The sequence below is a fragment of the Pelodiscus sinensis genome, chromosome 3, assembly GCF_052426305.1.
Source record: "Pelodiscus sinensis isolate ZL-2025 chromosome 3, ASM5242630v1, whole genome shotgun sequence".
NCBI classification, from domain to species: Eukaryota; Metazoa; Chordata; order Testudines; family Trionychidae; genus Pelodiscus; species Pelodiscus sinensis.
The window spans coordinates 7,628,039-7,648,928 of NC_143054.1; the positions used below are offsets into that span (position 1 = coordinate 7,628,039).

At 54.2% G+C, this 20,890-nt stretch overlaps 1 protein-coding gene across 5 annotated transcripts in view; it reads right to left on the reverse strand.

Annotated features, from left to right (window-relative positions):
* Window positions 1–1,446: 1,446 nt before the first annotated feature.
* LOC102462815 (uncharacterized) overlaps window positions 1,447–20,890 on the reverse strand; it is an 85,206-nt gene continuing 65,762 nt past the window's right edge. For 2 of the 5 annotated variants that reach the window (XM_089776993.1, XM_075923288.2), the window contains one exon: window positions 16,523–19,220. In XM_089776993.1, coding sequence (XP_089633119.1) covers window positions 19,179–19,220 — 42 coding nt within the window. In that variant the 3' untranslated portion in view covers window positions 16,523–19,178. Of the gene's footprint in view, window positions 5,766–16,522; window positions 19,221–20,890 lie in introns of those variants that run through there. The other 3 variants (XR_016349074.1, XR_016349075.1, XM_089776994.1) reach the window with 3 other exon arrangements.

The following is a 20,890-nucleotide window of genomic DNA, read 5'->3' on the forward strand; positions in this document are numbered from 1 at the left end:
GGCACGATGATATTTTGGGACAATATCATGATGAAATCAACGGGGCAAAATGTGTCCGTGGGGGGGTCAGATCTGTTCATGAGTCAGAGCACCCAGTCAAGTCACTGCTGCCCGTCAGGGCTTATTCGTCTTTCACAGGCACTTGGACAACCCTTAGGAGTTGGGGGAAATGCTCCCAAATCCCCGTGTTTGCCGGGAAGAGAGCTCAGCCAGAAATCTCTCCCTCAAAAGGCACAGGGAGGTGCCAGGCGCGATCCCGCCTCCACTCTGCTCTTCTGCTGTCTGAGGCGTTTCAGACGTCCAGTCAGGGAGCGGAAGCCATTCGGGGTCACGCACTGTGAATAGCGGGTCCACAGGAACAACTGCCACACAACCCCCAGGGCCGGGTGTGTGTGTGTGGGGGGGGTGATTTTCCTTGGTTTGCTTTCCAGGTCAGGCCTATGGCGCCATAAAACAAAAACGAAACACAGCGGAGTTTGTGGGTAGGGAGCAGAAGGCGAGGAACACGTAGAAGAAGCTACCAGGTACACCCATATTTAAAGGAATTTTCACATCGGGTCAATGATATTCCTGATTAAACCTCCTGAAAAGCTGTCCCTTCGGGAAGTCAAAAGCCGGGCTCTGTCTCCCTCTCTCTCTAGCTGCTCTCAGCCAGTTTCCTTCTATTCCTACCTGTCCATTGGCATTAGGTGCTGCAGCCCTTAGCACAGACTGTCTTGTTGTGACCCTACGGCACTAAAACCATGTGCAGCCTTCAGGTGTCAAACTGAAGGGCGATCCGCGGAGGGCTGGTTATCGGGAAATGCTCGTGCCCTTGGGATTCGGGAGCAATCGGCTGTATCCTGTGCCTCTGAGCAGCCCTGTGATTGGGTGGCTTCCTTGTGAGCCCGGCCCCTCACCATGTGCTGTTGCTCATTCCCTCTCTTCGAGACACCCACCTGAGAACCCACGGTCGTCTCTGCACAAGCACCTGCTGATTACAACACTGGGCTTGCAGCCTGCACTTCGCTGTGCCTTTAAAGCGGTTGTTTTTCATCCCCCCCCAACACTGGCCTGGCTGGTTTGTCTGTTGACTCAGCCTCCTTAAAGGGGTGGGGTCTTTGGGGCTCTAAATTACAAACTTCCCTCTCTGCCTGCCCTGACCATATGCTAATGGGCTTGGGGCAGCTTCCCCCCACCTCTGGCTTCCAACAGGTGTGTTGTAAGCAAAACTCGTGAAGTCATTCTGCCGCTCTACTCTGCACTAGTTAGGCCTCAGCTGGAGTACTGTGTCCAGTTCTGGGTGCCACATTTCAAGAAAGATGTGGAGAAATTGGAAAGGGTACAGAGAAGAGCGACAAGAATGATTAAAGGTCTAGAGAACATGACCTATGAAGCCAGGCTTCATGAACTGGGCTTGTTTAGTTTGGAAAAAAGAAGATTAAGGGGGGACATGATAGCGGTTTTCAAATATCTAAAAGGGTGTCACAAGGAGGAAGGAGAAAATTTGTTCCTCTTGGTTTCTGAGGACAGGACAAGGAGTAATGGGCTTAAAGTGCAGCAGGGGAGGTTTAGATTGGACATTAGGAAAAAATTCCTAACTGTCAGGGTGGTCAAATATTGGAATAAATTGCCAAGGGAGGTGGTGGAATCTCCCTCTCTGGAGATATTTAAGAACAGGTTAGATAGACATCTGTCAGGGATGGTGTAGACGGAGCTTGGTCCTGCCTTGAGGGCGGGGGGCTGGACTCGATGACCTCTTGAGGTCCCTTCCAGTCCTATGATTCTATGATTCTATGATAATCCCTCTAGAGGCTAGGTCTACACAGCTTCCTTCTTCCGCAAAAGCCTATGCAAGTGAAATGTGGATTAGCATATTGCCGCACTTATTATTTATTTGCATAATAAATTAGGAGCTGTTTTTGCGCAAAAAGGCGCCATCTACACAGCTCCTTTTTGTGCAAAAACCCCCTCCTGTGCACAAACTTCTTGCGCAAAAATGGTGCCTACGTAATTATGCAAACGAAGCATGGCAATATGCTAATCCGCGCTGCATTTGCATAGGCTTTTGCAGAAGAAGGAAGCTGTGTAGACGTAGCCTCTGTGTGTGGGATTCTCACGGTTCCCAATAAAAGCGGAGCAGGGAGACCGGGAGAAGGGAGAGGTGAGCTGCAAGGCTGGGAGCAAAGCAGGTGTACCAAGTGTGGGACCCACATGACAACACAAGCACTGGGTTGCACAAAGGCGCTTTGGGAGATAGTGTGTGTGCGCACAGGCGCATGAGAAACAGCCGCACGGACACCCAAACCAGCGGCTGCAGCATCCCCGACTACTCCGTGCAGGCACATTCTGCGCCTCGCTTGTTCCCCAGGTCGGCAGGGCTGTGGAGCTCAGGCAGGGCGTGTCTGCACTAGGAAGCGATTTCGAAATAGCTCATCTCGATTCAACAACTCCTGAAATAGCAACATCGAACCAGCGTGTCCCCACGACGGGGGACCCACGAAAGGAGTCTGAGGCAGGCTCCGAACTGCGGATGCGCTACCTCGGCTTAGAGCCCCGGGAAGCACTGGGGAGGAGTTCCTTCAAATGACTCTGGGGAGTCGTTATTTCGAAGTAGCCGCAGCGGAGCGCCCACGCTACCGCTGTGTCAACATAACTGTTCCGAAATCAGAGTACTTCCCCGAGGAAAGCAGGAGTACCGTTTTCGAAAGAACCAGCCCGTGATTTCAAAATAACGGGCGCGGGCGTGTGGACGCTCAGCTTATTATTTCAAAATAAAGCCCTAGTGTAGACCAGGGGTCACACTGCTCAGCACTTTCCCAAGCCACTTGGGCTGTTAAGACAGGGGATGCAATACAGAGGAGCTGGGAAAGGAGAGGAAATGTCATGATTACATGGGGAACTCCTCGCCACAGTGGTTCAGCTTTCAGGAGGTCCGTACGCAAGGGCACATCCCTATGTCTAGGCATCGTGAACACACACAGATGGTGCCCACCTCACTGCATTTGCACTCTCTAACTAGACAAAACAAAGGAAATAGTATTGTCCCCATTTTACAGGTGGGAAACTGAGGCTCATAGAAACAGAATGATTTGCCCAAGGTTACATAGGGAACAGACAGCAGAGCTGGGAACAGAGCCCAGATCCCTCGAGGTCCAGTCCAATGTCTTGGCCATTGGAGTGTCGCTCCAAGCATTGTGAGCGTAACAAGGAGGAACAGACGTGGGGTGAAAGTGCCGGACCCACTTATAGCTCCTGCTCCGCCACAGATCATGTCCTGACTTTGAGCGAGTCCCTTTGTTTCTCCATGCCTCAGTTTCCCCATCTCCATGAGTGGTCATCCATTGATATTTGTAATAAAAGCACTTGGCTGGAAGATGCTTGAGAAATGGAAAGCATCGGTGTTATCCAACTGGCCAGACAACATTCAGGGTGACCTGGAAAGAGACGACAAGGGAATTTTCACCTTGAATGACTCCTTTGCTTTTGCTGGAGGCCTCCTTGGTGGAACAGAGACCTGGAAAGCAATTTTCCTTGCCCTTTGCCAGAGTGTCCCAAGAGCTTTTTAGCTCAGGTGTTTGAGTTAAACCAAGAATTGTAAATAGTCTGATTTCAATCTTTCTTCCCAGGAGCTCAGCTCTGAGTTGCTTCTCTCTTCATCATCTTAGAACCTCACTAGTTCTCTGGTCTTCTACGGAGCCTTTTAGCATAGAAAGAGAGAGAGAGAAAAACAGATATTTGAATATGAAAGTACCCGCCCCCTGTCCCCAATTCCCTCCTCCCTTCCCGTCAAAAAAAGCCCACATCCTTTTTCCAGGAGAAGAGGGGAAGCATAAGTTCAGGGCTTCTCTCTAGTCTCTCTGTATATTTTAGAGAGTTTATGCATCTGTCTGTCCTTCTGTGAGTCTGTCCAAGAACTCCTCCAAAAGACTAAGAGCTAACATGGTAGGCAGCTTGGTTGTGCCAGGACAATGGGATGTGTCTGGAATGGGATTGTTTTCCATAATACGAAAAGGGAGGGGGGCTGATAGGAGGGAGAGCAATACTGCAGAGTGACCACAGGAAGAGAGTGGCCAGCTGGGGCCAGAACTCCATGTTGCTGGCCACCAGCACAGGTAAGTGGTCCCCCTGCCCAAAACCCTGCAGTGCTGGATGGGGGTGGGGGGCAGCCAGCAGCCCCACCAGTGGCTGGAGCCAGGCCATGTAGCCCCTGTGAGCCCCAAGAGACTTCTCAGTCCCCTGCCCTGAGCCCTCTAGCCTGAGTTCCCCACCCCATGCCCTGACTCCCGCATCCTCACCCCCTTCCCTGTGTTACTCACATCTTTCAGCCTCTTGTCTTGAGCCCTCCCATACCTCCCACTCCCCTGCCCTGACTCCCACACCCCCACCCCACAGACCGCCAGCTCCCAGCCCTGAAGGACCCGGGTAAGCGTGCTAGTCTACATTACAAAGAAACAATTCATGTTGTTTTCAGTAAGGCAAGCAGCCCATGTTTCCCCATGAACACGTCAAGCAACTGGAAGGCCAAGTCACTAAAAAAAAAAAAAAAAATAAAAAAATCCCAATTTGTTAAAACCTTTAAAAATCATTGTGCTGGAAAAAAGGGGAAAGTTTGTGTTCCCTTGACAGCCCAGCTCCCTGCTTTGCTGTGCGCACCGGTGACAATTTGTGTAGATATGGCCGATTTGCAACCACGAGCAGCAGCATAAATAACAGCCCCAGACGACAGCAGCTAAAGATATTGCTGAAGACGCCAAGGCAGGGGAGGAAAATAAAGCTTGTGATTTATTACAATCCAAATATACTAACCCCAGCGAGACAGTTACATTTAAAATGAGAGCTGCCTGGGCACCGAGGAGTTTCTGAAGCTTTGTCTGTCTGGCATGCGCAGAAAGGAAACACAAGTCAGACATCGGTGAAGTCCAGGCACCTCTTGGTGGAAAGGTGGAAGCTGGTCAGCCGTGTACAGCACCCCACCCCGGCTATTTCACACGGGAATGGTGTATCCAAAATGCTAGAATTTTACCACATCTATTTCTCTGCCATCAGCTTTCCAAACCTGCCCATCAATGTTCCCTCTCACCTTTTCCATCCACGTGAGGATTTTTTCCATCCGGGTGCAGAACTGAAATAAATACCTGTGGAACTCCTTGCCAGAGGAGGCTGTGAAAGCTAGGACTATAACAGAGTTTAAAGAGAAGCTAGATAATTTCATGGAGGTTAGGTCCATAAAAGGCTATTAGCCAGGGGATAGAAATGGTGTCCTTGGCCTCTGTTTGTCAGAGGCTGGAGAGGGATGGCACGAGACAAATCGCTTGATCATTGTCTTCGGTCCACCGCCTCTGGAGCACCTGGCGTTGGCCACTGTCGGCAGACAGGATACTGGGCTAGATGGACCTTTGGTCTGACCCAGTATGGCTGTTCTTATGTTCTAGAATAAATTTTGTTATGTGCACCAAGGCACATACAAATGTGCACCACCCATACAAACCAAAAACCTAGTTGTGGGCACTCTGCTAATCAGCGGGGTGGCATTTGAATCCCTCCTGAGCAGTCGCCCAAGCTCCCAGCTTACAGAAAACGCTGAAACCTATTACCCTATCCAGGTATCGTTACAGTCCCTGCACTTGCAGAAAGAGCCGCTGGACTTTCACTGCCCACAAGGGCTCAGGAGCACCATTTTGCATTGCATCTGAGACATGGCAGCACAGCGTCCCCGGCTCCCATCGCTGGGGTAATGGCGATAGTATGCTTCTCTGCAGCCCGCTCCGAGAACAAGAAGGATGCTGGAGCACAGAAGAGAAAGAAAAAACACAAGCAGGAGATCCTTAGGCTGGCCAGAGGCTCAGGCTCATTCCCCACGTGATCCCGGGGTGAGGGAGCTTTCAACACAGAGGCAGAGACCAAGCGTCAAGGCCTACCTGAGTTCTGGCTCTGCCACTGAGTTGTTAGGTGACCTTGGGCCTATCAGTTAACTCATATCCATTAGTTAATGAAGCCCGTACCTGGACTTCCTCAGGTGACTCCCTCCCTGCAGGCTCCATTGTTCATAAGGGGCTTTGGGGAGCTCTTGACATGCAAAGCCTCCTTCCAGATCCCTGCCACCCTCCAATGCCACGCGCCCTGACTACTGCAGCATCCTTCTTAGTGGCCTCCCCCGCCCCATCTCAGCGTGTGGGCTGCCGCGTGTGCAGAATGCAGCCATGCCACCTGCCTTCCCCTCCCAGCCATGTTGCGTCACCCATGGGCACCTCCCTTCTTGGCAGGATCCAGCTCCTAGCGGCCCTCCTCGGTGTCCAGGCCCACGCTGCGGATTTGGTCCTGCAGATCCCTTGGGCCAGAGTCCTCTCTCCATACCCCCCGGCCTTCTCCCTCCTCTAATTAGCCCGGCCGGCTGCCTGCCTGTCCGCCCAGTCCTGCCCCCTTGTCAGCCCGAGAGAATTCTCCTCCACAGCTCAGCGCCTGCCGGTTGCCTCGGCCTCCCTGCAGCAGCCACGTTCCCTGGATTTCACCCCTGCACTTACGTGGGACTCCGGAAGACAGAGTTCAAGCCCCAGCCCTGCCACAGCTGCCCCATGGGACCCTGGGCAAGTCACTTAACATCAGTGGGCATGAAGTGCCTATATCCCTGTGTGAATCCTGCCCTCTCTGGCTCAGGTGCTCCTCCGTAAAGTGGGGACAATCGTTCTCCTCTCTAGCCTGACTGGTGAAATCAGGCAGGCCCACAGCATGTTTGTACAGTGCCTAGCACGGTGCAGCACTGGGCTTGCGGGGCATAACCAACAACAGTGGCACGGCACCGTGACCAAATGGCTTAAACCCTGCGTGCCTGGGTCGGCTTTCATCCTGGCCAGAATCGTGGCAGCCAACACAAGCTGTAGATGCCATCAGTGAATTAAAGCCTTCCTTGTAATCCCTCTTTTACAAGGGAGCACACTGAGGCACAGAGCGAAGCCGTGTCTTGCCCAAGGAGCCTGTGGCACGGCTGAACACACTCCCGGGGAGCACGGCTAAGTGTCTTGCCCAAGGTCACCCAGAGCCTGTGGCACAGCTGAACACACTCTCGGAGTGCAGGGCTAAGTGTCTTGCCCAGGTCACCCAGGAAGTCTGTGGCACAGCTGAACACACTCTCGGAGTGCAGGGCTAAGTGTCTTGCCCAAGGTCACCCAGGGAGTCTGTGGCACAGCTGAACACACTCTCGGAGTGCAGGGCTAAGTGTCTTGCCCAAGGTCACCCAGGGAGCCTGTGGCACAGCTGAACACACTCTCGGAGGGCAGGGCTAAGTGTCTTGCCCAGGTCACCCAGGAAGTCTGTGGCACGGCTGAACACACTCCCGGGGAGCAGGGCTTGCCTTCCCTTCTTGGAGCCAGAGACTCTCCACGCCCTGGCAGGAGCGGTGCTGGTTCAGTTTTTCTGCCAACCCACCTGCAGCCCTGGCCCATGGCAAGCATCGCGGACAAACCTGCCCTGCACCCTCTCTGCCCAGCCAGTGCCACCAACTCCTTGCTGGACTGTTTATCCGCACCGCAGTGTAAACAAGGCCGAGCCAGGCCAGCCGGCAAACCCCTCCTCTGGGAACAGGAAGGGCACCGGATCTTTGCCGGGAATTCCCATGTGACAGCAGCCAAGGCTGAAGATGAGCCGATAACCATGGAGCGCTGGCCCCCAGAGATCTGACTTCTCTTCCTCCTACCCGCTGCCCCCGGCTCTGCTCCAAACGTCGCCAAGCCCTGCCTGTCCCCGGAACGGGGACCTGCACTCCCACGGTGCCCCAGCACCTCTCATCCCTTCCCAATGGGGCAGCCTCTAGCCGCCTCTCCCAGCTCCGCTGCCTCCCCACAGGGTCCCTCCAGCCTGCCCCCTGCTATTGGGGCCCCCTCGTGGATCTCCCAAATTAATTTGACTCCCTCCCAGCTTCAGGCAGGCTGGATTAGGGCTAACCCAGCCGTGACCTCCTCTGCTTATATATATAGCCCTCGCTCTCCCGATATATCCATATCTCCCTCTCCGGCGGCCTCGCAGATGGCCCTGGAGTGGATTCCAGGACTCCCCACACAGCGGGAACCAACACTTCAGCTCCCAGCTGGCAGAGCAGCGGCCCAGGAGGGAATCCAACATCGGCCGGTCTAACGGGTTTGTCAGAGCAGCAGCAGTCACTGTACTTCAGGCTAAAATCGAGCCATGGCCCCTCCCCTCCTCTCCCCTTCCCACACACCCTTTCCAGCCGCCCCACGCTGGAGCCCGTCTGTAAATCTCTCCCTGACTCAAACCCACCTTCCTTTGCAGAGGGCAGACGGGGCTCTGTTTCCTACAGCACATAAGGCTGCGCAGTGTGAACGTATCGCATCACTGCCTTCTACGGGGTGGAATGGGAACAGCCCCAGTGTGTCATAAGCCCTATACTGCAAATAGCGAATGCGGATTCTTCGTCAGGGCTTGTGTTTTTGGAGGAGGGGGAGCCACGCGAGACCTGCCCATGATTAGATCTGATCCTCTTGTTCCACCAGTCTTCCTGCACCCTCCGAGTCCCCCCAAACCACGACCCCAAGCGCTCCAGGGGTTCTCAGCAGGGCTGTAAAATCCCAGTTAATCAGGCTGGGCCTGCTGCAGGTGGGGCTGTTCTGTCCAGGATGGGCCGTGGGCCCCGCATGGGGGGTGAGGGGCTGCCCCAGTCCACTGGTTAACCGAACTGGTGACGTCACTCAGTAAGGATACTGATTACCGGTTAACTGGTTAACCGTTCACACCCCTAGTTCTGAGGGTCCCTATTGCTTCCAGCCTGAAATACCTCACTAGCACCTGGCCCTTCCTTCCCTCAGAAAGCCGGCCCTCCGGTGCCTGGGTTCTCAGCTGCTCTCTGATGGCCCCGGCAGTGTCCCCCACAGGCAGCCCCGCTCTGCTCAGCCAATAGTCTTGGCAGCTCTGAGCTAAAACGCCCCCCGTAACTGGCGCCTTGCTCTGGGCTAGAGCAGACGTCCCCTCAGGCTGCCCCCCAAAGCCACTCTCCCCATAGGGGTCTGCAGGGCACTGGCCTCTGTGACCATAGCAACGGGCCTCAGGCAGGCTCCCTCGGTGCTCTGAACCGAGCTCCCACCTCTGGGAGCCACCCAGCTGTGGGGAACATCTGCATCTGCCTTGGGATGCCACAGCCCCATCAGCCAACGGGGGGCCACCCTATCCTGATCGGGGAGCAGGGCCGGCCATAGAGGCAAACCAGGCAGTCGCCGAGAGCGCCAGGCTTCGAGGGGTGCCCCAAACCCAGCCGGTGGGAGGGACGGGCGAACGCCGTTGTCCCAGCGGGCGGGAGACAGGGAGAAGGCAGCGTGCAGCGCCTCTTTCACCCCTGCCGGGCAGAGGTTTCAGTGCCAGCTCCCCCGCTGCTTCCCCCAAACCTGTGAATGGGGGGTGCCAAAGTCATTGTTTGCTTAGGGCACCAGAACCCCTTGGGCCGGCCCTGTCTGGGAGCAATTCCACTGTGCGCAGGGTGTAAAAAGCAAGGACCAGGTGCAATGCAAGGGAGGATCAGAGCTCTGCTAGCGTGAGGGGCGGTACACAGAAAGCAGACTCAGACATTGCCCCCCCTCCACATACTACTCCCCCGGCCAGGGCACCCATGCTTTGGATGTGGAGTTCAGACCAGCAGGCTCAGTCTCGCCGCAGCCTGTGCAGAGACGACGTGACAGCCCAGATGGTCTCCTCATGGAACTGGAGTGACGCCGGGCTCATGACACACGGCTGGGCTCAACTGGGAACACGATAGACTCGCAGCGTGGATGGTTTGAGCTCAGCATTAGGGAGGAAGAAAAGATGGTTGTATGGACAATGCACTGGACAGGGACCCAGGAGCTCTGCCACCGACTCGCTGCACGACCTTGGGCAAGCCACTTAATGTCCCTGTGCCTCAGTTCCCAGCCTGTGAAATGGGCACAACACTTCCTTTGTCTGTCATGTTGACTTAGATTGTAAGTTTAGGCTAAGGATTGTCTCTTAACCAGCATTTGTACTGCGCCTAGCACAATAGGGCCCTGATATTGGGGGGCCTCTAATGGCTGCTGAAAAGCCAGTCAATATGTCTAAAAATCATAGAACACTAGAACTGGAAGGGACCTCGAGAGGTCATCGAGTCCAGTCCCCTGCCCTCGTAGCAGGACCAAGCACCGTCTAAATCAGTGGTTCCCAACCTTTTTTTAACCACGGACTGGAAAACCCATTCACAAACTTTTGGCAGATAGGTAATATTTTATTTGACTATTTACATATTCATTACGCAAACAATGAATATGCAAACATGCAAATAAAAATGTTACCAGTCCACCAAAAGCCCTGGCTCCCAGAGCCACCACAAACTGCCGATTTCAGCTCCGGCAGTTGCCACGTGACGGGCGTCTGCCAGAGTTGAAGCTGGCTGTTCGTGGCAGCTCTGTGGCTCTCACCACAGCTCATGACAGCAACTGGTTTTCTTTTGGGCAAGAATCCAGTCTTGGCCTCCCCTCAGCTCTGCCAGTGCCCCGCACTCTGCCCCACAGCCCCCGCCAGCCCAGCCCTGAGCGTCAGCTTCCCTACATTCCACCGAGCCTCTTCTAGCTGAAGGTCCCCAGGACTCCCAAAGATTTGTGCCATTTCTGTCTGTAAAGTAGGGTTGCCAGGTGTCCAGTATTTTCACCTCCTGTCCGGTAAAAAGCTTCAGAAAATATCAGACACCTAAAATGTCCAGTACTTTCGGGGGGGTTTTCCCTGCCAGGAGGCAAAAATACCGGACATCTGGGAACCCTACAACACACTCAGCAACTGGGCCCAGCCCCGGACCCCCCCAGACCCCATGCTTATCTGGTTCCTCTGGGAAGCTGCTTTCTGGCTCGACCAAGAAAACAAGATGGCCACCGGCAAAAAGCCTAAAGGCCCCAAGCAAGGGGAAGCAATGCCTTCCCTGGGTCTTAGTGCTCAACCGCTCCCTATCCTTATTTTGACTCTGCCCACACTTAAAGGGGCCATGCTGGTTTCATGCTGATTTATTTATTTATTGCTTAACTCTCAGGGTCGTCTTTTTTTTTTGCTCAACAACTTTGGTCTCCCCCTTTTTTTCACCCTCCACAGAATTTTCCCCCCCATTTTTTAGGGGGGGGGAGTCGGTATTTTTGGTTAAACCATCTGGCAACCCTGCTGTAAAGAGACAGGCAAGCCCTTTGCAGACCCCCCCACAGTGCACAGCTGGCTTTACAGAGGGCCCACAGATCCCAAGGAACAGGGCCGGGGTGGGCGCTTTGCAGTAGCTGGAGCACTCCTTTCTGGGCACCCCCAAAACAGCCCAGCATCGCTGCCCGGCTTTCGGCCCCAGCGCTCGGTGTGTTGGGCCTGTCGGGTCCCACGGCTCGGGGCCTGTGGTTTGTTTTGTGCCTCTGCAGGCCTGAGTCTCCTCTCCTAGTTTCACATCCTCATGCTGCAGTTGTGTGGAGCTTGCAAACACTCCCGTGGAGGAATGCAGGCTTGGGGGGGGGGTGGCCCCTGCTGGCAGCAGTGGGGCATTCCAGCTGCCACACCCCTTCCCCCTCCCGCCAAAGCGGGCAGAGCCTGGAAACTCCCCTTAATGACCTAGGGGGGCATCTGTGCTCTCTAGCAACTGTGCTAAGTCTTTCCGCTGCTGTGAACCCACTGACTTCTTGGTGGGTTCCCGTTATGCAGGGCTGGGCTGGCAGGGGCTGCGGGGCAGGAATGAGGGGCACTGGCAGGGCTGGGGGAGCCCAGGGCTGGGCTGGCAGAGGCTGCAGGGCACAGCCAGGGCTGAGCACCACACACTCGCTCCGCCCTTGAACTTCCATGCCAACCTCCCTCAGCTGGCCCGGCTCCCAGCCGCTTGGCATCAGCCACCCTTGGAGCCACTTCCAAACACCCTCCCCCACCTCGCCCGCCCTAGCCCTGCTCAGAACCCCGCAGGCACCTTGCTCGCCTGTCGACCCGCCAGGGAGGGGCAAGGGGGACGTGCCTGGGCCTGGCTAGAGCAGGGCTCGGGCGAGGAGGTGCCCTGGTGTCAGCCTGTCGCCCACGGCTGAGTGCGAGCCCCTTCCTCTCCTCTGCAGGTCCCCGTCCTCCACCCGGCTTGGCTCCCATGGGGTCAAACCCTTGAGGGCGGGCAGAGGAAGGATTTGGTGCATCCAAGGGCAGAAAGGGCCACGCCGGGTGGACTTCTGCCCCGCCTAAGGGCTCAGGCGACCAGGCTCCTAAAAGGCTCCCCAGGGGGAAGCCGGGAAGCCAACCGCAGCCTGCATCCCGTGCAATGATCGGGGGGGGGGGCACTTTTCTTAGCTCTGCCCTACAGAACAGCTTCTCTGTACAGGGCCTTACACACCTATGCCCAGAGCGACCCCCTCCCCATTCTAGCCCTGTCCTGCCCCGTCAGAGGGGTCGGTGAAGGGAGGGTGTGGGTAACGCTGGCAGGAGACTCCTGCCCCATGACAGCCAGCCCCGCCCCATCCCGAACCCCCAGTACCAGCCCCACCCCCTGCACACAGGGGAGCACTTTGAGGAAGGAGAAAGGGCTTAGATTGGTCCTGAACTCATCAGCTGGCAGTGAGACCAGCCCCCAGGGACCCCTCCACTGCCCCCCTGCACCAAACCCCACCTCCAGACCAGCCCAGTGCCGGCCCTAACTCCTCGAGCCCCCCACCCCGCCACTACTCCCCAGCATGAGTCACTGACCCCAAAGTCCCTGCACCCAACCCCCCAGTGCCAGCTCCCACCCCTTAGAGCCCTCAACACCAGACCCCCCAATGCCAGCCTCCTATTCCCAAAGCTCCACTGCATCCAACCCCCCCAAACTACCCCAGTGCCAGCCCCCAATATTAGCTCTGTCCTCAGAGTCCCCCAGTGTTAGCTCACCACCCTGGATGCTCCAGTGCCCCCAGTGTCAGCCCCCCACCTCTTAGAGCCCCCCAGCCCTTAGAGCTCCCCAGTACTAACTCTGCCCCCAGAGCCCGCTCAGTATTAACTTCACCCCCAGAGCCCATCAGTGCCAGCCTCCCACCTCTTAGAGCCCCCACCCCCAAACCCCCCCAGCACTAGCTCTGCCCCCGGAGCCTCCAGTGCCTGGCCTGCCCCCCAGCTGCCAGCTGAGCACTGCTGCCTGGGTCGTGGCTGCTCTAAGGCTGCCGTGCTGGATTCCGTGTAGCTCTCCCACCGCACAGCGAACTGCTCTTCCACATCTGGGAGGAGACCCCGCCCCGCCCGGTGCTGGCTGGCTGAGAGGTGGGGCAGGATATGCCTCTCCTAACAGCCATGGTAGGAGGGGAGGCACTGGGCAGTGTACCCCAACCCTGGCCCCCGGTGCTGCCATGGCCTGGCAGTCAGCAGTTCATGGCCCGGCACTGGTCCGGGGAGCGACAGCTGGGAATCACTGATCTAAATGAACCCGATGGACGTTTATCTAACCGCTCTTAACTATCTGCAGTGATGGAGATTCCACAACCTCCCTTGGCAATTTATTCCAGTGTTTAACCACCCTGATAGTCAGAAAGTTTTTCCTAATGTCCAGCCTAAACCTCCCTTGCTGCAGTTTAAGCCCATTGCTTCTTGTCCTATCCCCAGAGGCCAAGGAGAACAATTTTTCTTCCTCCTCATAACACTTTTTTAGGTACTTGAAACCTGCTCTCATGTCCCCTCTCGGATTTCTCTTTTCCAGTCTCAACAAACCCAATTCATTGTCTTCCCTCATAGCTCATGTTCTCTAGACCTTTAATCATTCTTGTCGCTCTTCTCTAGGCCCTCTCCAGTTTCTCCACGTTTCCTGAAATGTGGTGTCCAGAACTGGACACAATACTCCAACTGAGGCCTGATCAGCGCAGAGTAGAGCGGAAGAACAACTTCTCGGCTGTGTCTAGACTGGCATGATTTTGCGCAAATACTTTTAACGGAAAAGTTTTTCCGTTAAAAGTATTTGCACAAGAGAGCGTCTATACTGGCATGTGCCTTTGTACAAAAGATGTGCTTTTGTGCAAAAGCATCCGTGCTAGTGTAGATGCTCTCTTGTGCAAGAAAGCTCAGATGGCCATCTTAGCCATCAGGCTTTCTTGCTCAAGAAATTAATTTGGCTGTCTACACTGGCCCTCTTGTACAAGAATACTTGCGCAAGAGGGCTTATCCCTGAGCGGGAGCGTCAAAGTATTTGTGCAAGAACCACTGATTTTGTACAAAGTCAGTGTTCTTACACAAACACTCGCGGCCAGCGTAGACAGGCAGCAAGATTTTGCGCAAAAGCAGCAAAATCTTGCCAGTCTAGACGCACCCCTCATGTCTGGCTCACCACACTCCTGTTAATGCCTCTCAGAATCAGGTTGGCTTTCTTTGCAACAGTGTCCCACAGTTGATTCATATTTAGCTTGTGGTCCACTATGACCCCTGGATCTCTTTCTGCAGGACTCCTGCAGATTATAATGAAATTATGATGAAACTTAGCCACCCCACGAAAGGAATGTAACCTCTGGGATCATACTGAAACACAAATAAAAAGCACCAGATTAAGGGCTCTTCTCCGGGTGTCTCTCTCTCTTTCTCTCTGTCCCATTGTGGCACTACCCGCCTATCATATGGTTTCTATTGGGCCAGGCAACGGCTGTCCAGCCAACAAGACTTGTGATATGAGGCTGTTTGGGGCCTTAACTCTGAATGCCCCCGCTTTGTTTCTAGTTTAGGCAGCACCCTCACTGCGTTAACATAGCCCCTCTTTGTTAGTTTACTACAACAGAGATAGTAGCCAGAGTTCAGCAAGGGGGAAATAATTAGGTCACAAACAATGTTTTCATTGATGGACAAGTGTGGGAGAAGGGTAGGGGGAGAGGAGTGCGCAACTGGGAGGCGAGCTAGTGAAAACTGCTCATCCCACGGCCACCACCTCACGGCCTGCAGATCTGAGGGGACCTTTCACAATGTCTCTCTCCCAAAATTCAACCCTCTCCTCATGTCAGTTCATGGCTAAGCGTGAGACTTCTGCTTGCTTTCTTGGCTTGCTGTTCCTGCTGGGTAGCGTGCGGTGCAAAGAGTGTCCACCAGGACTTGTTCTTGTTCCCTAGATCCTATTAAAGTCCTAGCCTTCGCAACATCCTCTGGCAAGGAGTTCCACAGGTTGACTGGGAGTTGTGTGAAGAAATACTGCCTTTAAACCTGCCACCTATTGATTTCATTTGGTGACCCCTAGTTCTTGTGTTATAGGAATAAGTAAATAACTTTTCCTTATAACTTTCTCCATATCAGTCATGATTTTATAGACCTCTGTCATATCCCACCTTAGTTATCCCTTTTCCATGCTAAACAGTCTCAGTCTTATTAATCTCTCTTCATATGGGATCCGTTCCAAACCCCTCATCATTTTTGTTGCCCTTTTTATATCTTTTTTTAGATGAGGCAACCACATCTGTACACAGCATTCAAGATGTGGGCGTACCATGGTTTTATATAGAGGTGGTAAGATATTCTGTCTTATTCGCTACCCCTTTTTTTTAATGATTCCTAACATTCTATTTGCTTTTTTGATGGCCCCTGCGCGGTGAGTGGATATTTTCAGAAAACCACCCACGACAACTCCAAGATCTCTCTTGAGTGGTAACAGCCAAATTAGTCCCCATCAATCATTCTAGACGAACAGTTGGGATTATGTTTCCAATGTGCATTACTTTGCATTTATCAACATTAATGTTCATCTGCCATTTAGTTGCCCTGTCACCTAGTTTTGCGAGAGCCCTTTGAAGCTTTTCGCAGTCGGCTTAGGACTTAACAATCTTGAGCAGTTTGGTATCATCTGCAAATGTTGCCACCTCACTGTTTACCTCCCTTTCCAGCTCTACTCTCCTTTTGCTCCCACTCCAAAGGGCTCACATTTCATGCAGCAGCGAATCCCAAGGGACCACGGAGCACCAGTGGCTGACCACCCACTCCACTAGAGACTGAAGAGAGACCAAATCAGCAAAACATCAAGTGACCACCAGCACTGGCTGGATTTGAATCACCTAGCAAGGAACGACTCTGCATCCCCTTAAGTAAGCCAGTCCCCTAGGCTCAATATATATGAACTCTAGACACAACCGGGCATGGAACAAGACGCCAGTAATACAGGTAGGGCCTGTTCCAAAGTCAATTGAAGTTAAGGGGACTGGACACCTCGAGTCTCCCCCCATCCAGATGGCTGCTCCCACCAGTGGCTTATAGAGTCTCTCTCACTTTTGCTCTCTCCGGCCTCCTGCCTCTTTAGTGATGTGTATACAGAGGAACAGCATCAGCCGGAGAGACATGCCCATCCATGGCTCAGTGTTTGGAGCACCCTACCTGGGAGGGTTTCAATATAGGGTTGCTAGGTGTCCGGTATTCACCCAGACAGTCTGGTATTTTTGCCTCCTGTCCGGTAAAAAAATTCAGAAAATACAGGATACCTAAGATCTCTGGTATTTTCTGATTTTTTTCCCCGGGCAGGAGGTGAAAATGCCGGGCACCTGGTAACCCTGAAACACTCAGTGCCCGGCCTCCCTCCCCAAGGCCCCCCCACCTCCCAGCACCCCCGGCCCCATGCTTACCTGGTTCCGCAAAGCTGCCGGCACAAAATGGCTACCAGCAAAAAGACCAAGGGGAAGCAATGACTCCCCTGGGTCTTAGTGCTCAACTGCTCCCCTGTTCCTATCCCTGCACTCACTCTTAAAGGGGATATGCTGTTTTATTTTAAATTTTTTTTTTTTTGGCTCAACAACTTTGGTTTCCCCCCACTTTTTTTTTCTTCAACAGAATTTTTTCCCGGTGTTTTTTTATGTGGGGTGGGGGCTGGGTGTTCAGTATTTTTGTTTCAACCATCTGGCAACCCTATTTGAACAGGGTTTACCCACCTTGTTCCACTTCTTCTGAGGCGGGAACTGAGCCTGAGTCTCCCACCTCCCAAGTGGATAAACGTTAGAAGTGGACAGCGTCACCTCCTCTTCTCCCCCGCAGTTTTGAAAGGGAGCCGCTCCCAGAGGCAGCCTCTGAGCACACGCCTACTGGGGAGGGGGCCTACCCAGGACGTGGCCCAATGTCTGGATCCCACAGCGCTCTGCAGCGGCAGTGGGAGACAGGTCTCAGGACCCCAAGAATGAGGCAGCCGTGGCCTTGCTCAGAGGCCCGAGCAAAGACGCCTGTTGAGCTTTTGCCCTGCAGACGTAGCTGCACATGCGTCTAGGAAAACGCTGTCCGGACACAGCAGATCTTACAGCCTAATTGCATCTGAGGGAGGCAGACTGAGTTCATGCAAAGACTACAGTAACCCGTGGAAATTACTGCCACAGCAGGCAGCTGAACCAAAGTGTGGGGCAAATTCAGCTAGGCACAGAGCTAAATACAGGATGCCCCAGTGGAGGGGTGCTAGGAGAGTTAGCCCTGTTCTCTTCTGCCCCTTCCAACGGCCGTTAGCTAGTTCCTGTCCCCTCCTACAGCTCCACAAAGGTACTGAGGCACCTATACCCCAGCCTCAGGTATTTAATTCCCAGTTTTAGAGTTTACTAGATGCACAAAACTGCCACACACCACAAGCGCCATCTGGCACCATGGGGCCCGAACACAACACCGCCGCACAAACAGCAAATAACACCATTCCGCCCTCTTGCTTCCCCATCGCCTACTGCTCAGATTCTGTCCCAGGCTCAGATACCACAGCACAGCAAGAGCACGGAAGCATCACAATCTAGGAGCCATTTATTCGTCACGGAGTGGCCATTTAAAAACTACTTACAACCGGAACTTTAGTACAAAGTGAAAACTGTACACACCTTTCCCAAGGCGAACGGCTGCTGACCCTGCTGGTTTTCATAGCCCCAGACAGAGCCCAAAGGTGGAAGTTTTGGTTTGGGAGCTGCCTGAGAGAGCTCTTTGGTAAGAGTCCCTGAGCAATGTTATGTGCCAGCTCTTGTACCTCCTGCAATAGGAACACACTCACCTATTTGAGATTACCCTCAGGACAGCTAATGGGGGTGGGGGGTGGGGGGTGAGGTGGGCGGGAGGAGAATTCCCTGGCACAACCCAGCCATTTCCTGCTCAGTGTTTTCCTGTAGGCTTGGCTCAAACTTTTGTTTGTCTTAACTGTGAATAATGGGGTTGATAAGGGAGAAGGAAAGGCCCTTCCCTTTGCACCAAACACAATCAGATGCAGCTCTGAACAATGCTCCATTGCCACTCTGACAAAGTTCCTGAGGTCATACGGATGGTCCTGATGGGACATGCTGAAAGTAGATCTTAGCCCATGGAGAGCATTGGGCCCACTTGGGCTAGTGTCAATCAGCAGCAATGCTCCTGCAGCCAGTGGATTTATACAGTATCAGAGGGCAGATTTGGGTGAAATTGAGATAAGGCTACAAATTACTGTCAAAAGGCCCTAAAGTTCAGCCCGCAGCAGGGCTATAATTCCCAGACTCCACACGGGAGAGAGAGCAATCTGACACGTTATGATTTGGTCTGATAAATATCTGGGCTCCTACACAATTAGACACAAGTTTCCAAAAGCCACCTCTTAGCAGCCCAGTGGGATGTGTCGACATAGACTGATTTGCTGAGGCCTGCATGATGTACTGAAAACACCCTCCCCTTCCCTCCGCTTTCCCCAGGAGACTTCCAAGACATGCTCTTCATTTCTGAAACCTTGTTGCATCCAGGCAGGGGATGTTACCTCAGGGGCATTCAGTTAATAGCCAAGACCTTCTCCCAGCTGACTGCTCAGCGCCTGACCCACGCTGCTGTACAACGCTGGCTTTCAAACCCTGTCGACACAGGCGGGTTCTGGCAGTTGCTCTAACTACAGACTCCAAAAGGACAGACATCAGGTCCCCGTGCGTAGGGCTCAGGAGGATGCTGGTGGAAATCTGTCACTCCCTGAGCCTCCCGGTAGCTCTTACGTGGCGCTCCGGGCTCCAACATGATCGGTATCAGCTTTTTCAACAGCTGCTATGGGTAAGACATGCTCTTCCATGGGGCTGCCAACACGGTGCTGGCAGTGGCAGCGGAACGTTGCTAACTATGATCCGGAAGGTGTGTCCAGGTAGTGCCATGCACAGGGACGGGGCAGGAGCTGGGGGAGCGTTAGTGGCAGGCACGGCTCCTCCATGAACAGTCTGAAAACAGTCTGAGAACAGTCTGTCTCCGGGCCAGTCCGGGTTGGAGTTCTCTCTGTACTCGACGTATCCTCCCCTTGAAGCCGAGGCTCCTCATTCTTCTGGCTGGGCTGTGAGGGTCAGCCCCTCACCATCCTGTGGGGTGACAGAGGGAAGCAGAAGCCCGTTACCATGAGCAATAATTAGAGATGGATCCAAAGAGGCTCCAGATCCAACCTCCTCCAGGGTTTGGCAGTGGCCAGATCCGGGAGTCTGCTCCAGACGTGTCTAGGACAATACTAGGGCAGCTCATCCTTTGCCTCCCCACGGAACCCAGCTCCCTCGCCCCGTGACAAGAGAAGGCTGAGCCTTGATCCTCTTGCCTGCTGCGGGAAGAAGCTTTACGCTCAGTCACGCAGGTTTGTGGACAGGCCCAGGCAAGGGGGCACCCTGCTGTGTTGCTGACTTCCTGTACAGGTCAGCACTTCTCTGCCTCCGGTTCTCCATCTGCCGACGGGGGATGATGGAAGGCGGGACACCAGCTTGGACCAGGCCAGAGTTTTGGGGGGTAGAGTCATAGATTCTAAGGCTAGAATGAACGAGCGGGAGTAGCTAGGCCCCTGCCTAGCACAGGCTGGGGAGTCCTGGTTGTGCTTGTGGCGGCGCGTTTGCAGGGGTGATGCCGACGGGACGTGCCAGCACACGAATGGGTCGCAGCCAGAGCTGCTTGTGGCTCACAGGCCTGTCTCGGCTTGGTAAAGAGAGAGAAGAACCCATTTCCCCCTCACCACATCTTGGTAAAGATGTGAACCCCCCCAGGGGACTTCTGAGCACAAAGTCAGAGCTGGGGTCCATGCAGCCTCACCTGCTCACATCAGCTCCCAATATGCCTCAGTGACTTCAGTGACTTTCTGCCATCTTTAACTGAAGGGGATTTCCTGGATTCCCCTCTTCTCCTACCACCAGTGTTCCCTGTAAGCTGTGCGCTTGGGTGGCCACCCAGGAGAGATTCAAATGCCGCCCAGCTGATTAGCAGACCAACCACAGCATGTGTTCCTACTGGTGGTGCACATCCACACATGCCTCAGTGCACACAACAAAATGTATTCTGCACGTGGATGGAAACAATTAGAAGGAACATTGCCTACCACATGTCATTTCCTAGCAGAGGGGCTGGGCTGGGCCGAGGGGCAGGATTCTGTCAGGGAGGTCCTACGCACACCCCCAGTGGGTCTCGCAAAGTGAGCGCTAGCTACCGACTTGGTAGGACTGATGTTAACTCAGCTAGCTCCTCCCCCATGCTGCTGCCCCTCCTCCTACCCTTCTCAGTGTGCCATTGCCCCTCCTCCCAAATTATTCAGCCTGCCCCACCCCCTCCACCTCCAGTGCCTCTCTCCAGCTCCTGCTCCTCCCCCTCTCCTCCTCCTGGTCTCCTCTCCACCTCCCAGATGTAGAAAGGGGGATGCGTGAATCAGAAGCGCAGGGAAGTGTTAAGGGGCTGCCCATAAATTGCATCGTGGGACAGACTCTGAACTTTAAAGCCACTTTTCTTTCTAACAGCGGGGGGAGGGGAGAGGGGAGCCTTTAAGCTCAGTGGGGCCAGAAGGGGGATTTTGCGTTAACTTCCCTGAGCTTTGGATGCGCCCCCAAGACTGGAGCAGAGGTTTCAAAGCGAATTAGCCGGTCAGGATACAATTCCCCCATCCGGAATTTAGCCAGAGACTGAGGGAACACCCATCCTTGCTGAAACTAGTATGCCAGGATCCCTCTCCCGTCCCATCCATCAGCCCCTCCGGCCACACAATGCTCCTAGCACCCTGGTGGGG